Source organism: Physella acuta, unplaced genomic scaffold, assembly GCF_028476545.2.
Source record: "Physella acuta isolate Inbredline_101_S28 unplaced genomic scaffold, ASM2847654v3 ptg002116l, whole genome shotgun sequence".
NCBI classification, from domain to species: Eukaryota; Metazoa; Mollusca; class Gastropoda; family Physidae; genus Physella; species Physella acuta.
Window position 1 is genome coordinate 33,533 of NW_026733617.1, and position 19,798 is coordinate 53,330.

General features: G+C 43.4%; 1 protein-coding gene across 1 annotated transcript; it reads left to right on the forward strand.

Annotated features, from left to right (window-relative positions):
• Nucleotides 1-587: 587 nt before the first annotated feature.
• LOC131932236 (glutathione hydrolase 1 proenzyme-like) lies at nt 588-13,027 on the forward strand. Its single transcript, XM_059289097.1, has 12 exons — nt 588-629; nt 1,798-1,971; nt 2,544-2,669; nt 5,292-5,389; nt 5,873-6,071; nt 7,091-7,254; nt 7,904-8,053; nt 8,541-8,695; nt 9,810-9,997; nt 11,296-11,536; nt 12,213-12,326; nt 12,714-13,027. Exons 2-12 carry the CDS (start codon nt 1,805-1,807, stop codon nt 12,852-12,854), a joined length of 1,743 nt encoding a protein of 580 aa, XP_059145080.1. The 5' UTR covers nt 588-629; nt 1,798-1,804; the 3' UTR covers nt 12,855-13,027.
• The last annotated feature ends 6,771 nt before the right edge of the window (nt 13,028-19,798 follow it).

Here is a 19,798-nt window from a genome sequence, read left to right on the forward strand (position 1 = left end):
TCAGTGTGTTATCTAGTTATACTGTAGATGTCAGCTTACAGTTGTTAAAAATAAACCTTTACATTGTAGATGCTAGCTTATAGTTGTTAAAAAAAATAATCCTTATCTTGTAGGTCGAGGTTGTAAAAATAAGTAATGTAGGTTAATAAAAGTTCTTTTAAAGAATTTTTTTGAAAAAAAAATATTTTCATTCAAGTTAAGAACAGATTATTCAAATAATTAGGTTGCCAACATGTTTGTATGTGTGTTGGTGGTGATTGATGTACACACTAATTAGTATGTTTGTTGGTGATGATTGATTGATGTACACACTAATTAGTATGTGTGTTGGTGGTGATTGAAGAACACGCTAATTAGTATGTGTTGTAGGTGGTTGATGAACACACTAACTAGTATGTGTGTTGAGGGTGGTTGAAATTAGCCCAATTAACAGGATGCACGAGGCGCGTGTCACATGTCAGTACCTGGTTCTGCTCTCGGTGCTTTGTCTGGTCCAGGGTCAAACGTGGACAAGGTCAGCGGACGTACCACGTGACCGTATTATCTCTGAGACGTCACGTAAGTGTGTTACATTTCTAAACCTTCGCCGGTACCTGTGCTGTGAGTACTTTTAAATTGACTGCCGTCAGGTAATGTAAAATGTTGGTGTTTGATGTTGATTTACGTGTGCTGTGAGTGGTTTTAAATTCACTTGTCTGCTGTTGACCAATATATGAAAGCTGTTTCTGTTGTTGATTAGGTTAATTAATACGATTTTAGTCTAGTGGTAAGCTGTGAGCTATTTATGTACATGTTCATATGCTGTAAGCGTAAGAACATGGTGCTGGTTTACTATTAGCTTACATTGCAACGCTATAAGTGGGCCAATAAAAAAAAAACCTACTTAACTTAGATTTAGGGTTATAGGGTTCTTTCAGACATTTTTCTTCTGGGAGGACGAGGGAAGTGGGGGAGGGGGTTTGGCACTGCGGAAGGAATTCTGAAAGAAAATCAGGATATACCAAATACCCCTTGTATTGTAACTAAGTAGTGTTATAAACTCTATTCATACAGAATATTATATCAACTTCAAGGTATAAATCATATGTACCAATACACCAAGCATCCTTATCAAGGTACAAACATTATAAGGGAAACGTTTTCATGTAATTCACAGTATAAATGCTATTCACATTTCATCTTTGTCTAAATCAGGGGTTCCCAACCCCGTGCCCCCGGGCGCCACGGCGCCCGCCGAACGATTCGCATGTGCCCGCCTCTCACTATTCGCAGAGACAGAATTTTTTTCATAAACATTATTGAAAGGTTGAAGGGGATGGAAATCGAAAGTTTGAGGGGGGGGGGGGGGGGGGGGTGCAAATCGAAAAATTGAAGGGGGGGGGGTGCAAATCGAAAGTTTGAGGAAGGGGTGCAAATCGAAAGTTTGAGGGGGGGGGGGCAAATCGAAAGTTTGAGGGGGGGTGTAAATCGAAAGTTTTGTCCCCGGGTGACGGGAAGGGTCGCTACGCCTCTGGAAGGAGTTTGTCGATTTAAAATAGGTGGTGCCCGCCACCCTACCGATATTTTAGAATGTGCTCTAGAGTGAAAAAAGGTTGGGAACCCCTGGTCTAAATCAATGTATAAATTCTAAGTACAAAGCATATTTAGTTTTGGCATATTTAGATAAATATCGCTATCTTTCAGTTATCCACACAGTTGTTAAGCTTTACACACATCTCTCTAATTATAATATCCAAATCAATATATGAATTGCTTGCTAATTAATTGCTAGTATCCACTGTATCCATGTGCTTACAGGTGCAACATGTCGCCTGTCGCCTACCTCCTGTTGGTGTGGGTCTCTGGAGCCCTGGCCTTCCTGATAGGGCCGGTGCCCAACCTGCCCATGACGGGACCAGCGACGGGGGAGGAGGGCAAGTTTCGTTTCGCAGCTGTGGCCTCAAACACGGACACCTGCGCTCGGGTGGGGACGTAAGTCATGCAGTCATAGGGCTCAATCATCCAAAGGTCATGGGGCTCAATCGTTGAAGGTCATGGGGTTAAGTCATACAAGGTCATGGGGCTCAGTCATCCAAGATGATAGGGATCAGTCATGCAAAGGTCGTGGGGCTCAGTCATACAAAGTCATGGGGTTAATTCAAATGTCATGGGGCTCAGTCATACAAATGTCATGGGGCTCAGTCATACAAATGTCATGGGGCTCAGTCATGCAATGTCATAGGGCTCAGTCATTCAAGGTCATGGGGTTAAGTCATTCAAGGTTATAATACTCAGTCAAAGAAGGTCATTGGGCTCAGTCATACAAAGGTCATGGGGTTAAGGCATACAAGGTCATGGGGCTCAGTCATTGGTCATAGGGCTCAGTCATTTAAGGTCATAGGGTTAAGCCATACAAGATCATGGGGCTCAGTCATACAGGGTTATAGGGCTCAGTCATACAGGGTTATAGGGCTCAGTCATACAAAGTCATGGGGCTCAGTATTATTTTCTTAGCAAATTACATTTATAAATTAAAAAACCACTTTTTAAAAAACTACTTTTAGTGACATGATGGCTAAAAATGGCGGCAATGCCGTGGACGGTATGGTCGCTACTTTGATCTGCAATGGTCTCGTCCGTTACCAGAGCAGTGGCATTGGTGGGGACAGTATGTGGACAATATACCACAGGTGGGTGACAGGTGTGGACAATATACCACAGGTGGGTGACAGGTGTGGAAAATATACCACAGGTGGGTGACAGGTGTGTGGACAATTTAACACAGGTGGGTGGCAGGTGTGTGGACAATTTACCACAGGTGGGTGACAGGTGTGTGGACAATTTACCACAGGTGGGTGACAGGTGTGGACAATATACCACAGGTGGGCGAAAGGTGTGGACAATTTAACACAGGTGGGTGGACAATTTACCACAGGTGGGTGACAGGTGTGTGGACAATTTACCACAGGTGGGGACAGTATATGGGCAATTTACCACAGGTGGGTGACAGGTGTGGACAATTTACCACAGGTGGGTGACAGGTGTGTGGACAATTTACCACAGGTGGGTGGACAATATACCACAGGTGGGTGACAGGTGTGGACAATTTACCACAGGTGGGTGACAGGTGTGGACAATTTACCACAGGTGGGTGGACAATATACCACAGGTGGGTGACAGGTGTGGACAATTTACCACAGGTGGGTGACAGGTGTGTGGACAATTTACCACAAGTGGGTGGACAATTTACCACAGGTGGGTGGACAATTTACCACAGGTGGGTGACAGGTGTGGACAATTTACCACAGGTGGGTGACAGGTGTGTGGACAATTTACCACAAGTGGGTGGACAATTTACCACAGGTGGGTGGACAATTTACCACAAGTGGGTTGACAATTTACCACAGGTGGGTGACAGGTGAGGACAATTAACCACAGGTGAGTAACAGGTGTGGACAATTTACCACAGGTGGGTGGACAATTTACCACAGGTGGGTGGACAATTTACCACAGGTGGGTGGACAATTTACCACAAGTGGGTTGACAATTTACCACAGGTGGGTGACAGGTGAGGACAATTAACCACAGGTGAGTAACAGGTGTGGACAATTTACCACAGGTGGGTGGACAATTTACCACAGGTGGGTGACAGGTGAGGACAATTAACCACAGGTGAGTAACAGGTGTGGACAATTTACCACAAGTGGGTGGACAATTTACCACAGGTGGGTGGCAGGTGTGTGGACAATTTACCACAGGTGGGTGGACAATTTACCACAAGTGGGTGGACAATTTACCACAGGTGGGTGACAGGTGTGGACAATTTACCACAGGTGGGTGGACAATATACCACAGGTGGGTGACAGGTGTGGACAATTTACCACAGGTGGGTGACAGGTGTGTGGACAATTTACCACAAGTTGGTGGACAATTTACCACAGGTGGGTGGACAATTTACCACAGGTGGGTGACAGGTGTGGACAATTTACCACAGGTGGGTGACAGGTGTGTGGACAATTTACCACAAGTGGGTGGACAATTTACCACAGGTGGGTGGACAATTTACCACAAGTGGGTTGACAATTTACCACAGGTGGGTGACAGGTGAGGACAATTAACCACAGGTGAGTAACAGGTGTGGATAATTTACCACAGGTGGGTGGACAATTTACCACAGGTGGGTGACAGGTGAGGACAATTAACCACAGGTGAGTAACAGGTGTGGACAATTTACCACAAGTGGGTGGACAATTTACCACAAGTGGGTGGACAATTTACCACAGGTAGGTGACAGGTGAGGACAATTAACCACAGGTGAGTAACAGGTGTGGACAATTTACCACAGGTGGGTAACAGGTGTGGACAATTTACCACAGGTGGGTAACAGGTGTGTACAATTTACCACAGGTGGGGGACAGGTGTTGACAATTTACCATTTGTGGGTGACAGGTGTGGACAATTTACCACAGGTGGGTGACAGGTGAGGACAATTAACCACAGGTGAGTAACAGGTGTGGACAATTTACCACAAGTGGGTGGACAATTTACCACAAGTGGGTGGACAATTTACCACAGGTGGGTGACAGGTGTGGACAATTTACCACAGGTGGGTGACAGGTGTGTGGACAATTTACCACAAGTGGGTGGACAATTTACCACAGGTGGGTGGACAATTTACCACAAGTGGGTTGACAATTTACCACAGGTGGGTGACAGGTGAGGACAATTAACCACAGGTGAGTAACAGGTGTGGACAATTTACCACAGGTGGGTGGACAATTTACCACAGGTGGGTGACAGGTGAGGACAATTAACCACAGGTGAGTAACAGGTGTGGACAATTTACCACAAGTGGGTGGACAATTTACCACAAGTGGGTGGACAATTTACCACAGGTGGGTGACAGGTGTGGACAATTTACCACAGGTGGGTAACAGGTGTGGACAATTTACAACAGGTGGGTAACAGGTGTGTACAATTTACCACAGGTGGGGGACAGGTGTTGACAATTTACCATATGTGGGTGACAGGTGAGGACAATTAACCACAGGTGAGTAACAGGTGTGGACAATTTACCACAGGTGGGTAACAGGTGTGTACAATTTACCACAGGTGGGTAACAGGTGTGTACAATTTACCACAGGTTGGGGACAGGTGTTGACAATTTACCATATGTGGGTGGATATTTCTATCTGTCCAACAAAATTCTGTCCAACAAAAGTCCGTCCTACAAAAGTCTGTCGTACAAAAGTCTGTCCAACAAAAGTCTGTCCTAAAAAGTCTATCCTACAAAAGTCTGTTATCTTACCCAGGAAAACTGGCCAAGCCTACGCCATCAACGCCCGCTCTACTGCACCCAAGGCCAGCTACCCCACCATGTACGCCAACAGTTCCCGAGGAACCATTGAAGGTGACTCAACTATCTCCTAATTCACTCTTTGCCTTAAGCACAAATACAGCAAATCAGTCTAAATTATTTAGTCTTATGTGCCGAATACAGATACCATGCACAAATATTTTTGTTATTTTTAAAGCGATATTTCCGCAGGTTTGCTGTAGTTCTGTGGGATTTATCTGGAATAAATTATGGAGTTTTAGTATATTTTTTTTGTATTTTTGTGATATGTTTATGTGGTAGTATTTTATCTTGTACGTTCATTAGTATTTTCGTGTAAATACAACGGAATTCAAATGTATTTTTGTGATATTTCAATGGTATTTTATGATAGTTTTTCATGATGTTTTAATAATATTTTCTATGTATTTTTTGTTTCTTTTTTGTAGCATTTCTGAGGAATTTTTCTAGCAATACTGCCCGATTTCTGCGACATTTTGTGGAATTATTGTTGTAATTTTATTTTCAGTATAACCCAATTCTCCGACATTTCCACAGGTGGGAGCTCCGTGGCAGTTCCAGGTGAGGTGCTGGGGATGTGGGAGGCTCACCAGCTCCTGGGGCGCCTGCCGTGGAAGGAACTCTTTCAGCCATCCATTAGGCTGGCACTGGAGGGCTTCCCATGTGAGCCCATTCAGGCTTCTGCCATTAGGAGTCAGTTGAACTCCGGAGTTTATGACCGCTGGCCACAGCTCAGGTAGTGTTTAGCTCAGGTAGTCGTGTTAAGCTCAGGTAGTCGTGTTAAACTCAGGTAGTTTTAATCTCAAGTAGTCGTGTTAAGCTCAGGTAGTGTGTTAAGCTAGAGGTTGTCAAGTTAAACTCAGGTTGTCAAGTTAAGCTCAGGTAGTTGTGTTGAGCTCATGTTGTCAAGTTAAGCTCAGGTAGTTGTGTTGAGCTCATGTTGTCAAGTTAAGCTCAGGTAGTCATGTTAAGCTCAGGATGTTGTGCTAAGCTTAGGTAGTCTTTTTAAGCTCAGGTAGTTGTGTTAAGCTCATGTTGTCAAGTTAAGTTCAGGTAGTTGTGTTAAGCTCAAGCAGTTGTACTAAGCTCAGGTAGTCTTTTTAAGCTCAGATAGTAAGCTCAGGTAGTCGTGTTAAGCTGAGGTAGTGTTAAGCTCAGGTAGTCGTGTTAAGCTCAGGTAGTGTTAAGTTCAGGTAGTTGCGTTAAACTGAGGTAGTTGTATTAAGCTCAGGTAGTTGTGTTTGGCTGAGGTAGTAGTGTTAAGCTCAGGTTGTTGTGTTAAGCTGAGGTAGTTGTGTTAAGCTCAGGTAGTCGTTTTAAGCTCAGGTAGTTGTGTTAAGCTCAGGTTGTCAAATCAAGCTCAAGTCGTCATGTTAAGCTCAGGTAGTGTTAAGTTCAGGTAGTTGTGTTAAACTGAGGTAGTTGTATTAAGCTCAGGTAGTTGTGTTTGGCTGAGGTAGTAGTGTTAAGCTCAGGTTGTTGTGTTAAGCTGAGGTAGTTGTGTTAAGCTCAGGTAGTCGTTTTAAGCTCAGGTAGTTGTGTTAAGCTCAGGTTGTCAAATCAAGTTCAAGTCGTCATGTTATGCTCAGGTAGTGGTGTGCGAGCTCAGCTAGACCGGACGTTTTCGTTAGGTTTTTAGTTATTTACAAGCTTTGAGCCTAGATAGTTATTTTTAGTCATTGATGTCGCTCCTGGTTGTGTAGTCCTGTAACACTAATGGACTTTGTTGACGTGGAATGTGTCACGTGATTCCAGAAATCTTGTGACCAACCCAGAAACACAGACGTGGTACCGGGCAGGGGAGACGGTTCGAAACCCGAAGTTGGCCCACACCCTACAGCGGCTGGCAGACGGCGGGGCAGCAGAGTTTTACAACGGAAGTCTGGCTGACGATATGGTGGCTGAGATACAAGCTGCAGGTGGGGTTGTGTAGGGGGTGGGGTTGTGTAGGGGTGGGATTGTGTAGGGGGTGGGGTGGGGTTGTGTAGGGGTGGGATTGTGTAGGGGGTGGGGTGGGGTTGTGTTAGGGGGTGGGGTTGTGTAGGGGGTGGGATCGTGTAGGGGGTGGGGTGGGTGAGATTGTGTAGGGGTGGGATTGTGTACAGGGTGGGGTGGGTGGGATTCTGTAGGGGGTGGGGTGGGTGGGGTTGTGTAGGGGGGTGGGGTGATATTGTGTACGGGGTGGATGGGATTGTGTATGGGGGGTGGGTTGATGGGATAGTGTAGGGGTGGGTAGAGAGAGGGTCGCGGGTGGGATTGTGTAAAGGGTGTGTGAGTGGGAATATGTAGGGGTGGGAGTATGTAAAGGTGGAGGGGGGATCGTGTAAGGGAGGTGTGGAGGGTGGGATTGTTTAGGGGCGGGGGCCGGTGTTAATGTGTAGGGAAGGGGGCGCATCTGATTGTATAGGGAGGAGGACGTATATCATTGTATAGGGGAGGGGGTGCAAATACTAGTTGCCAGATAACATTTTAAGAAATGTTGTCTAGAATATTGTTGATCTAGTAGGCACTCACATTTAAAAAAAAAAACTTTAAAAAGTTGAAGACAAATATGTCCCATTCCCCTAGGTGGAATCATCACAAAGGAAGATTTCAGCTCCTACGCTGTCCAGTTCCAGACACCCCTCCGGCTCGATCTCCATGGCAACCTAACCATCTTCTCACCTGGACTGCCATCTAGCGGTCCTGTCTTGCATTACATTCTCAATATTTTGTCGGGTAGGTCATCAATACCGTTGTAAGGTTACCTTTGATCAGCATGTGCATGCACTGTTCCACTCTACTTCACCTACGATCTGCCTGCCGTGTTCCACTCTACTTCACCTACAATCTAAATGCACTGTTCCACTCTACTTCACCTACAATATCCAGGCACTGTTCCACTCTACTTCACCTACGATCCACACGCACCGTTACACTCTACTTCACCTACGATCTCCCTGCCCTGTTCCACTCTACTTCACCTACGATCCACACACACCGTTCCCCTCTACTTCACCTACGATCCACACACACCGTTCCCCTCTACTTCACCTACGATCCACACACACCGTTCCCCTCTACTTCACCTACACTCTGCCTGCCCTGTTCCACTCTACTTCACCTACAATCAACACGCACCGTCCCACTCTACTTCACCTACGATCCACACGCACCGTCCCACTCTACTTCACCTACGATGTACCCGCACCGTTCCCATCTCCAGGCTACCAGATGAGCCCGGACGACATCTCGACTGACGACAAAACAGTGCTCACCTACCACCGCATGATTGAGTCCTTCAAACACGCCTACTCGGCCAGGTCGAAGATGGGCAGTACAGACGGCGAGACGGCAGATTTTGTTCGGGAAATGGAGCAGGTTAGTGGGATATAATTTTCTAGTCAGTAGTTGTTCGTATAAAGGGACAACTGGTAAGTTTAGATGGGACGATGAGTTGAAAGATTTAATTTGTTCAGTAGAAGTAAAAAAATATTAAAGTTCCCTTTTCGAATCTGACGGTCCATTAGGCATGTGAAGTAGAGTTCACCTGTTTCTGTGACCTCGGCATTGAGTGTGGTCAGCCGCTTCTTCGGTGAAGCGACTTCGTTAAAATAGACAGAGAAACGTCAGATTTAGCTCGTATAATGCAGGAAACTATTACGGTCAAATAAAATGCCGAATTTTGTTCGTGCGACTGAGCAGATACATAAAATAAAATACGGTAAGACTTCTAATTCCTTGAGTACAATGAAGAACGTTCATGAGATTGTATGAGGCTTGTAATTAGAAATAAACAATTATCTATATATATAATTCTCTTCTGGGAGACACTAGAAAACAAGCTGTAAACGCGCTTCCTACCACCCCCACCCCAACATGGTTTTAGAGAGCTGTGTTCAGTCTAAATGTTTACAAGCAGAGCCGGGTTTAGTGACGACTATTAGGGGCAGATAATTTAGTTTGAAACGATTTTAAACGTAGGGGGGGGGGGAGGGGGGGGGGGGGGGGAAAAGGGGGGGGGGGGTTATGGTCCTTAACGTGCTACTTATAGTGTTTTAAAGAAATATTTTCATTGGCAGCGTTGGTACTGTCGAATTCACAAATTATGAATTACTGAATGGTAGAAAAAACAACAACTAAATAGCGGCGTATGTTATGCCGCGGGTCGGCTCGTACCTAAGAACACATCTAAACACATTCGTCTGGCTGTGATCGCACTAACTTAGCCAGGGACATTGCGATCTAGTTAACTGTTAAACCAGCGGTTCTTCACCTGGGTTCGACCGAACCCTAGGGTTTCGGTGAGTCAGTCTCAGGGGTTCGGCGGAGGTCAAGACACACACCTGACTCTTAAGATTCACGATCAACAGAACTATTAAGAAGTGTTCGGTGAATGCGCTTAAGAAACTGGTGGGGTTCGGTACGGTCGGTACGCCCAAAAAGGTTGCGCACCAACATGATAAACTAAGGGAGATCATTCTTGAATCCACAGCTTGTGGCCAACATCACGTCTAGAGATCAAGGGGAGGCGATCAGGGCCAGCATATCTGACACGACCACATACCCGTGGACGAGTTACCACCCTTCGTTTGTCGTGACCGAGGACCACGGGACGTCAAATCTGGCTGTGCTGGGCCCTGATGGTGATGCCGTCACGGTGACGTCAACGGTCAACTTGTTGTAAGTGGGCGGGCGTGACCCTTTGGCGTGGTCAGTGGGTCAGGGTCTTATTTGATTTCACATGGAGACCTCAGTTACAGAGGCGTAGCGACCGTTCCCGCCGCCCGGGGACAAACTTTCGATTTGCACCCCCTCCCTCAAACTTTCCATTTGCACCCCCCCCCCCTCAAACTTTCAATTTGCAGCCCCCCTCCCTCAAACTTTCGATTTGCACCCCCTCCCTCAAACTTTCCATTTGCACCCCCCCCCCTCAAACTTTCAATTTGCAGCCCCCCCCCCTCAAACTTTCAATTTGCAGCCCCCCTCGAACTTTCGATTTGCACCCCCCCCCCCCTCGAACTTTCAATTTGTTTTTCCAACCGCCCCTCCTCGCTACGCCTCCAACTTGGTGGTTGGATCGTTAAAAATATTCACTAATTAAATTCGTATATATTAATATACATTCACATATAATTAATAAACAGTGTATTTCAATTGTAGTAAAGTAAATAATCCTCTTTAGACCTAGCGATCCATTGGGAGATGAAGTAGAGTTCATGTGTTTCTTCACCTCGGCGTATGAAGAGAAGATATGACCAGCACTTTATCAGCCGCCTTTACTTACCCTTACGAGTTAGGTACCCATCAGAGCTGGGTGGACTCAGCGAATGACTTGGACCCGGATTCGAACTCTAGACTTTTGGTTTATTAGCCTAGCGCTCTACCGCTTAGGCCACGCCGTCCCATAACTCAATTGTAGAGCATTCTTGATGAAAGTAACACACACTGACCACAGTATACCTTGAAGTGAAAGACAGCTGGACATAGTGCTAACCATACTGTCACATACAGGTCAAAGAAACAATTGTACACCTCTTCACCTTTCCTATCGACTGGAAATTTATTTGTACAAATATTCTTATAGAAGATCGATGACAACTAATCATTGAGTTTGGATAGTTCCAGTCAATGAGCTAATTTTATGTTTAGATTTCGTCTATCATCTATCTTAATTTGTGTATGTAGTTAGGGGTCATCCATTTATGACGTCCACACATTTTTTTGGATTTTGGACCCCCTCCCCCCCCCCTCGTCCACGAAAAACCATTTATTTCCCTTATAAAAGTCCATACGCGTCCACAAAAGTCAATTTTCTTCGGACCTTCCCCCCCCCCCCCCACCGTATGGACGCCATAAATGGATGACCCCTAATTCTATACATTCTTTTAAAAAGATTCCTGTTTATTTCTATACTCTGTAATAAAACTCCGGTACTCCAAATATATTTGATACATCACCCCCCCCCCCCCCCCCCACAGTTTCGGCTCTAAGGTCGTGGGGGACAAGACCGGGGTCGTGTACAACAACCTGATGGACGACTTCTCCGTACCGGACCGGGTCAACGACTTTGACGTGGAGCCCTCCCCCGCCAACTTCATCAAGCCCGGCAAACGACCGCTGTCGTCCATGTCGCCGTCGGTCGTAGTCGACCAGGAGGGTCAGGTGGTGCTGGCCGTGGGGGCGGGGGGCGGCACCAAGATCACCACCACCACCGCGTTTGTATGTGGTGCTTTGTCTGCGGTTACCATTAGTATGTCACATGATCACCAACAAGTCACCATCAACGATATAATCAAAGCAACACAATCTGTTATTAAAGGATTACAAGAACACAAATAAAACGTCACCCCCATCTCAGTACATCCTTATTAACTACACATTTATTGTAAAGTTCACTTTATGAATCTAACGGTCCATGGGGCAAGTGAAGTAGAGTTCACCTATTTCTTTAACCTCGGAGTAGTGTGGTCAGCACTTTGCCCAACCGCTTAATACTTTCCCTAACGTGAGTTAGGTACCCGTCAGAACCGGGTCGACTAAGGGGCGTTCTGCTCACTTGAACCCGGATTCGAACTTATATAGACTTTCGGCCCATCAGACTAGCGCTCTACCTCTTGGCCACGCCGTCCCCTATTACACACTACCCACCCGTTATTTTACGTACCACAAACACTTCATTGACATACCAAAATATAGACATCATTGACATACCAAAACACAGACATCATTGACATACCAAAACATAGACATCATTGACATACCAAAACATAGACATCATTGACATACCAAAACATAGACATCATTGACATACCAAAACAGACACATCACAATCATATCACATACGTATATAATGCATCTATCCTACCCCCCCCCCCCCCCCACCAACTCCCAACAGCTGACCGCTATGACGCTGTGGATGGGTGAAGGGATCAAATCTTCCATCGACGCTCCACGCATTCACCATCAGCTCTACCCAGATGTGGTCGAGATGACAGCCGTGTCACCACAGGTAAGTGTGACGTCAATGGTGTCACCACAGGTAAGTGTGATGTCACAGTGTCACCACAGGTAAGTGTAAAGTCATCGTTTAACTACAAGTAAGTATATCGTCACCGTGTCACCAAATGCAAGTGTGACGTCACTGTGTCATCACAGGTAAGTGTGACGTCACCGTGTCACCGCAGGTAAATGTGACGTCGCCGTGTCACCGCAGATAAGTGTGACGTCACGGTATCACCAAATGCAAATGTGAAGTCACGGTGTCACCACAAGTAAGTTTCACGTTTATCATCACCTGTACATGCAACTTAAGTCACCACAAGGAGGTACAACCAGCCATCTCACCACCTGTGCTCACACCACTTTAAACTATTTCATTTTTTTCCTACATCCCCAGTGGCTGCTTGAAGGCTTACGTCACAAAGGTCACAATGTCACAATCACTTCCGGTGTATTCAGCAGCCCTACAGGTATACTACAGCGTCAAGAAGGGGCCGTAACTGCCAATGCCCAGAACGCAACAGTGGACGGCTACTAATGTTTACTTTAGTCAACAATGGACGGCCACTGAAGTTTTCTTTAGTTAACATTGGACGGCCACTTACTTTTCCTTTATCGGTAGAGGATACTAGTTTTTTTTAGTTAACGGGTCATTAGTGGATATATTTTCTAGAAATTCTAACTGATCAAAATAAATAAATAAATATTTAATTGTTTTTTTTTCCCTTTTTTTCTTTTAATAATAAAAAACAACTTAGATGGCAAGTAACCACCTATCATACAATGTAAATTCATGAAGAGTTTCCGAATTTATTAGAAATAACGGATGACTTTTTCCATTTATAAAGACTTAAGATGAAATTTATTAATCCTATTATACTATTAACACGCATTAGCTCATTAGTTTTACGACACAATGGCGTCTATTTTAAGCTAGTACCGAAGCCTTAATGGTTATTTAATGTAAGGTGAATTAAATTAAACAAAAACAGACAAATTAAAAAAACGCGATTAAACAGGAAAAATCTTTAAAGCCAGGAGCATGGCAACATGGAGAAAGTAGGCCAGCATGTAGCGTAATGTAAGTCGTCTGCTTCCGGTGACTGGGTCTAATGGCCGTTAGAATTATGACAACAGCTGGGGTGGTTTTACTTCTGCTCTAATGGCTTTACCCCCCGGTGACACCACCCCTGGCTGTAGGCGCTGTGGGGTGTTAACAGGCGGAACATGCTGATGCGGGGTGGGGGTGAGGGGGAGGGGGCGGGGTGAACAGGTAAATGTGATGAGGGGTGTAGACAGACATAAATTGTAGAGGCTGGGGGGGGGGGGGGGCAGACATTACAAAGTGGCAAAAGGTTATTAGTAAAGAGACTGCTGACTTGTACAGGTAATGGAGAACCCAGGATTACATGAAATTCGAAATCAATCAATCGAAAAATTATAACGGAAAGTTAAATAACTCATTAGCAACATGTTTGTTTCACAAAATTGCAATCGACCGAATGTAATTTAAAACTAATTAACACCAGGTATGAAGTGTAACACAATCACACGGGATATCAGTAGACATTGCCGTCTGCTGACCTAAGGTTCTTATGATTTCTCCAGGTTGCCGTCTGCCGACCTGACCTTAGATTCTCTTGAACGAAAAAAAAATGACCGTTTTCTAACTTTGTAAATATATACTTTAGCCAGTGCCGCCCCCACACCCTCAACTTTAAGTTGCCCAACCCCCACGAAGAGAATTGTCTGAACCAACCCTGGTTAAACCTATTACCACGTCTGAACGAAATCTGGTTAAACCTGTTACAACGCTACGGACCTGTGACATGAAACCTCTCACCAATTGAGGTTTGAGAGTTCTAGTCGTCTGCTGAGGTTTAAGAAAGTGTCGTCTGCTGAAGTTTAAGAAAGTGTCGTGTGCTGAGGTTGAAGAAAGTGTCGTCTGCTCAGGTTTAAGAAAGTGTCGTCTGCTCAGGCTTAAGAAAGTGTGGAGTCGTGTGCTGAGGTTGGAGAAAGTGTCGTTTGCTCAGGTTTAAGAAAGTGTCGTCTGCTGAGGTTTAAGAAAGTCGCGTCTGCTGAGGTTTAAGAAAGTGTCGTCTGCTCAGGTTTAAGAAAGTGTCGTCTGCTCAGGCTTAAGAAAGTGTGGAGTCGTCTGCTGAGGTTTAAGAAAGTGTCGTTTGCTCAGGTTTAAGAAAGTGTCGTCTGCTCAGGTTTAAGAAAGTGTCGTCTGCTGAGGTTTAAGAAAGTGTCTTCTGCCCAGGTTTAAGAAAGTGTGGAGTCGTGTGCTCAGGTTTGAGAAAGTGTCGTCTGCTGAGGTTTGAGAAGTTATCGCGTCGTGTGCTGAGGTTTAAGAAAGTGTCAACTGGCGTGCTAATACTAGTCACACGTTTCACAGCTTACACTTAATTGTGTATTTCTTTAAAAAAAAAACGTGTTGCGTGTTGTTTGCAAGGTTTGTAGGTGAAAGTTGGAAGACGACCAAGAAATTAAATTATATTTTTTTAGGGTGATTTCATCACGTGACAAGCAAACAATCCAAATAACTAAGCTGACGCCATGCACTTTTAGGCTGGTCCAATCATTTGACAGCAGACGACATCAATAGGTGTGGGGGTGTGGTTGGTATTATAACAATACACAGGACCGTTGACCATATAATACAGAAACTAGAATGACGTTATAAAAAAAAAACTAAATTATATCGCGATTGTCCAGATAATGACTTACTAGTCTCAATGATCGAGGTTTAAAAAAAATGACATGATTATTAATCACCATTTAACAATTAGCGTATCCTCTATGAGCCCCCGTCACACTCCAATGAATATGCAGTAACTCATTCCAGGTCAACATTTCATGACTTGGTTTTACAAAGACCACTAGTAGTACCTTCAGCTCTATTGGGTACCTGGCATAGGTTTATACAAAACAAAGGGGGCTGAGCAATACACTACACCCTAAGTGAAAGAAATGGAGGATGCCCAATGCCCATATATTCAGATGAACACTGCCCATATAATCATATGCCCACTGCCCATATAATCATATGCCCACTGCCCACATAATCATATGCCCACTGCCCACATAATCATATGCCCACTGCCCATATAATCACATGCCCACTGCCCATATAATCAGATACCCTCTGTCCATATAATCAAATGCCCACTGCCCATATAATCAGATGCCCACGGCCCATATAATCATATGCCCACTGCCCACATAATCATATGCCCACTGCCCATATAATCATATGCCCACTGCCCACAAGGCTCACCTTGTATGGTGCACGGCTGCACTTTCTGCCGAAGTCTGCACGCACGAGCGTACACACACACACACACCATTTAACGTACACCTGGGGGGGGGAGCTGTTACGAGGTGGGCGGGGCAGAGTGGGGGGTCTGTTTATTGATATTGAAATCGTTTAATCACCCCGCATTAAGATATCGACCCCCGTAACGATTTGTAACATTCCTCCCCGAGCCGAGAGAAACAAATGACGGCTGGCTCTGAACGTGACATATGAACGTGACATATGAACGTTGCTCATGCTCAAGGTAAGCCAGATTTTTTGTTTGACACGGTCAAAGTTTTGGACTTGTTAACTTGCTTATTGTATTAGTTTAATTTGGTATGGATGGCTAATTGCTGGCTTGTTTATTGTATTAGTTTAATGGTCTGGGTGGCTAATTGCTGGGTTAAGTTTCGCTGGCTAGTTAGGCTTTAAGTAAAGTTTTTTTTGGTTAAGAAATGGCTGAAATGAAGTTTTCCTTGGCATGCTTTTTTTATAGTTAATTTTAATTAACTAGCTAAATGCTGTTAACTTTTGGTGGTTAGCTAATTGTTGAGTAAAGTTTTGTGACTGGCTTATATTTGAGTAATGATTAGGTGTCTAGCTTATAGCTGAGTAAAGTTTTGGTGAATTGCTAATTGTTGAGTAAAGTTTTGTTTTGCTTGGCTAGCTAAGTGTTGTGTTAAAATTTTTGTTAGCAAGTAGATTGTAGAGTAACGGTTACTGCACAAGCTAATAATAAAATATCTGATCATGAAAAAAAAATATCTTAACAAACAATGTATGCACACTCAAGAATTGAAGTATCATATCTAACTGTTCTCATTAATTAAAGTGTACATATTATTTTACACGGAAGAGGGGGGGGGGGGGGGGAGAGAGAAGAAGGTTTGTAATTAAAAAAAAACAACTTATTCTTATATTGTGTAGTGTATGGTCTAAGCAATCTTACTTAACACTGCCATTGTTTTTTTTTCAATTCTTTTCGCGAAATTTGGGTTGTTCTACAATCACTCTTTAAATCACACAAATCAAGGCTTTGAAATTTGTCTAAAAACTCTTTTCTCAAAACATATTGTGACTCGTATCAATAAAAAGCATTGTAGTACCAATTTGAGTAGTGTCTTGCGTGTGTGTGTGTGTGTGTGTGTGGTATGTGTCTGTATGTTGGATAGAAGGGGGGCGGGTGTTCCTATAAGTGTTTTAAAATAATAGGTGTGGTGGTCTGTGGAAATGACGTATAACGTTAGTGGAGTATTTCATAAAATATATGCTCGATCTTTTCCATAGAAATTGGCTGCCAAATTAGTTTATATTATGAGCTGGGATTAGTTATCAGTGCATGTGATTTCATTAAGTTGTTCAGTTTACCAACGTTGTGAATTTAATAAGGCCCTGGTCTAGAAATTTTTCAACAGGCAAATATGGTCCATGTCTTACATAGTTTCAAGTAAAATAACTACAAAGTTTAAAGTTGAATTCGGCCTCCGTCTTACAAAGTTTTAAGTCAAATATGGCCTCTCTCTAACAAGACAAATGTGGCCTCTGTCTTACAAGACAAATATGGCATCTGTCTTACAAGACAAATATGGCCTCTGTCTTACAAGACAAATATGGCCTCTGTCTTACAAGACAAATATGACCTCTGTCTTACAAGACAAATATGGCCTCTCTCTAACAAGACAAATAAGGCCTCTGTCTTACAGTTTTAAGTCAAATATGGCCTCTCTCTAACAAGACAAATATGGCCTCTGTCTTACAGTTTTAAGTCAAATATGGCCTCTGTCTTACACAGTTTTAAGTCAAATATGGCTTCTCTCTAACAAGACAAATATGGCCTCTCTCTAATAAGACAAATATGGCCACTGTCTAACAAGACAAATATGGCCTCTCTCTAACAACACAAATATGGCCTCTATCTTACAAGACAAATACGGCCTCTGTCTTACAACACAAATATGGCCCCTGTCTTACAAGACAAATATGGCCTCTGTCTTACAAGACAAATATGGCCTCTGTCTTACAAGACAATTATGGCCTCTCTCTAACAAGACAAATATGGCCTCTGTCTTACAGTTTTAAGTCAAATATGGCTTCTGTCTTACACAGTTTTAAGTCAAATATGGCCTCTGTCTTACAAAGTTTTAAGTCAAATATGGCCTCTCTCTAACAAGACAAATATGGCCTCTCTCTAACAAGACAAATATGACCTCTGTCTTACAACACTAATATGGCCTGTCTTACAACACAAATATGGCCTCTGTCTTACAAGACAAATATGGCCTCTGTCTTACAACACTAATATGGCCTCTGTCTTACAACACAAATATGGCCTCTGTCTTACAAGACAAATATGGCCTCTGTCTTACAAGACAAATATGGCCTCTATCTTACAAGACAAATATGGCCTCTGTCTTACAACACAAATATGGCCTCTGTCTTACAAGACAAATATGGCCTCTGTCTTACAACACAAATATGGCCTCTATTTTACAAGAAAAATATGGCCTCTGTCTTGCAAGACAAATATGGCCTCTATCTTACAAGACAAATATGGCCTCTATCTTACAAGACAAATATGGCCTCTATCTTACAAGACAAATATGGCCTCTGTCTTACACTTTGAACAGCTAAATGTGGTCTCCATTTTACAAGTGTTAAACAGACGTTCGGAAAAAAAAATCATAGAAAATGTTTTTAAAGACATGTCTATGATTTACTTGTTGATAATTGTAAAGTTTTTTTCGGTGTTTTAAATATTGGTGGGATTTTTTTTTCTGTTGCATACTTAGAAACTTTAAAAAAGTATAATGGCTTAAAATATTTATGCGAGTGTCATCTTTTTAATAAGTAAATATACTGTAAGAATTTACACAGGAGCCTCAGATTTTATAAAAAAAACCCAGTTTCTTCCAGGCATCTCTTCGGGGAGGGGGGGGGGCGGAGCCCCCCGAAGAAAGTCTACCACCCTCCCGAACGAGATGGATTTTATAAAGTAAACATACACTTTAACTAGTGTCCGCCCCCCCCCCCCGAAAAATGTTGACCGCCCCCCCCCCCCCCCCGAAAATTTCAGTGCCCCCCCCCCCCCCCCCCCCCCCGCCGTAGAAAAAAGTCTGGAAGAAACACTGAAAAACCCGGTAGAAAAATTATAAAACAAATTTAGGCTCATCTTTGTATTTTGTCGGTTTTTTTGTTTGTTGACGTAGGCGTTTCCTCGGTCGGTCTTGTCCGTCCACACTGTGTATTGTTGACGATTGTGTCAATGACAGCCTTTGTACCGTGTCGGCTTTTTGTCTTTATTCTATGAGCGCGATAATTATTGTCAATAAAGGTGGATGAACTATTGTTGCGATGAGTTGAAGGTAGCAAATAATATTAGCTATCTCTTCGTCTCAGTTCACTCTAATTCGAAGAAATAAAAAAAAAATATCGCTATGGAAACTGAGGAGGTTGGAACATTCTATTAATTTTTTTTACGTGCGCTATAAATATTACTATACAAATACCACCCACGCATGTATATCTAAAATGCTTAAATTGTATTTAATTAATCGTATGTTGATTTTCACTTTCTAAAAACGTAATATATAAAAGTATTAACAGATTCCATGCAAATACACATTTCTGACTTTTTCCCTGCTACTTTTTTTTTCCTGTGAAGTTTTTCCTGAGAATATTTTTCCTGTGACTTTTTTCCTGTGAAGTTTTTCCTGAGAATATTTTTCCTGTGACTTTTTTCCTGTGAAGTTTTTCCTGTGAATATTTTTCCTGTGACTTTTTTCCTGTGAAGTTTTTCCTGTGAATATTTTTCCTGTGACTTTTTTTTCCCAACAATCAAACAGACACATATGGCTCATGTCTGACAAGATTATTTTGAACAAACGAATTTTTTATTTAAAACTTGACATTATGCATATATAGACTGATGAAAGGCTACATTTGCCTTGAAAACGTCACAGAATCATAAATCACTTGTAGATAAAGTCGGCGGTTATCGTGGGGAAGTTAAGTTTATTGTTACCACGTTAGCTGGCCGATGACGATTATCTGGCCAACATAGCTGGCTAATGACGATTACTGTGGCCAAGATAGCTGGCCGATGACGTTTATTGGGGTCAAGGTGGGGGTCGGCGTGGTCGAGTCGGTAAAGCTCATGGTTTCTAAACCGAAAAGTCTCGAGT

Excerpts from the sequence above, each read along its gene's own strand:
- LOC131932236 (XM_059289097.1), top strand. The coding sequence starts at position 1,805 with ATGTCGCCTGTCGCCTACCTCCTGTTGGTGTGGGTCTCTGGAGCCCTG. Across the intron at positions 5,390-5,872 it reads TTCCCGAGGAACCATTGAAG|GTGGGAGCTCCGTGGCAGTT; the intron begins GTGACTCAACTA and ends ACATTTCCACAG. Across the intron at positions 6,072-7,090 it reads GACCGCTGGCCACAGCTCAG|AAATCTTGTGACCAACCCAG; the intron begins GTAGTGTTTAGC and ends ACGTGATTCCAG.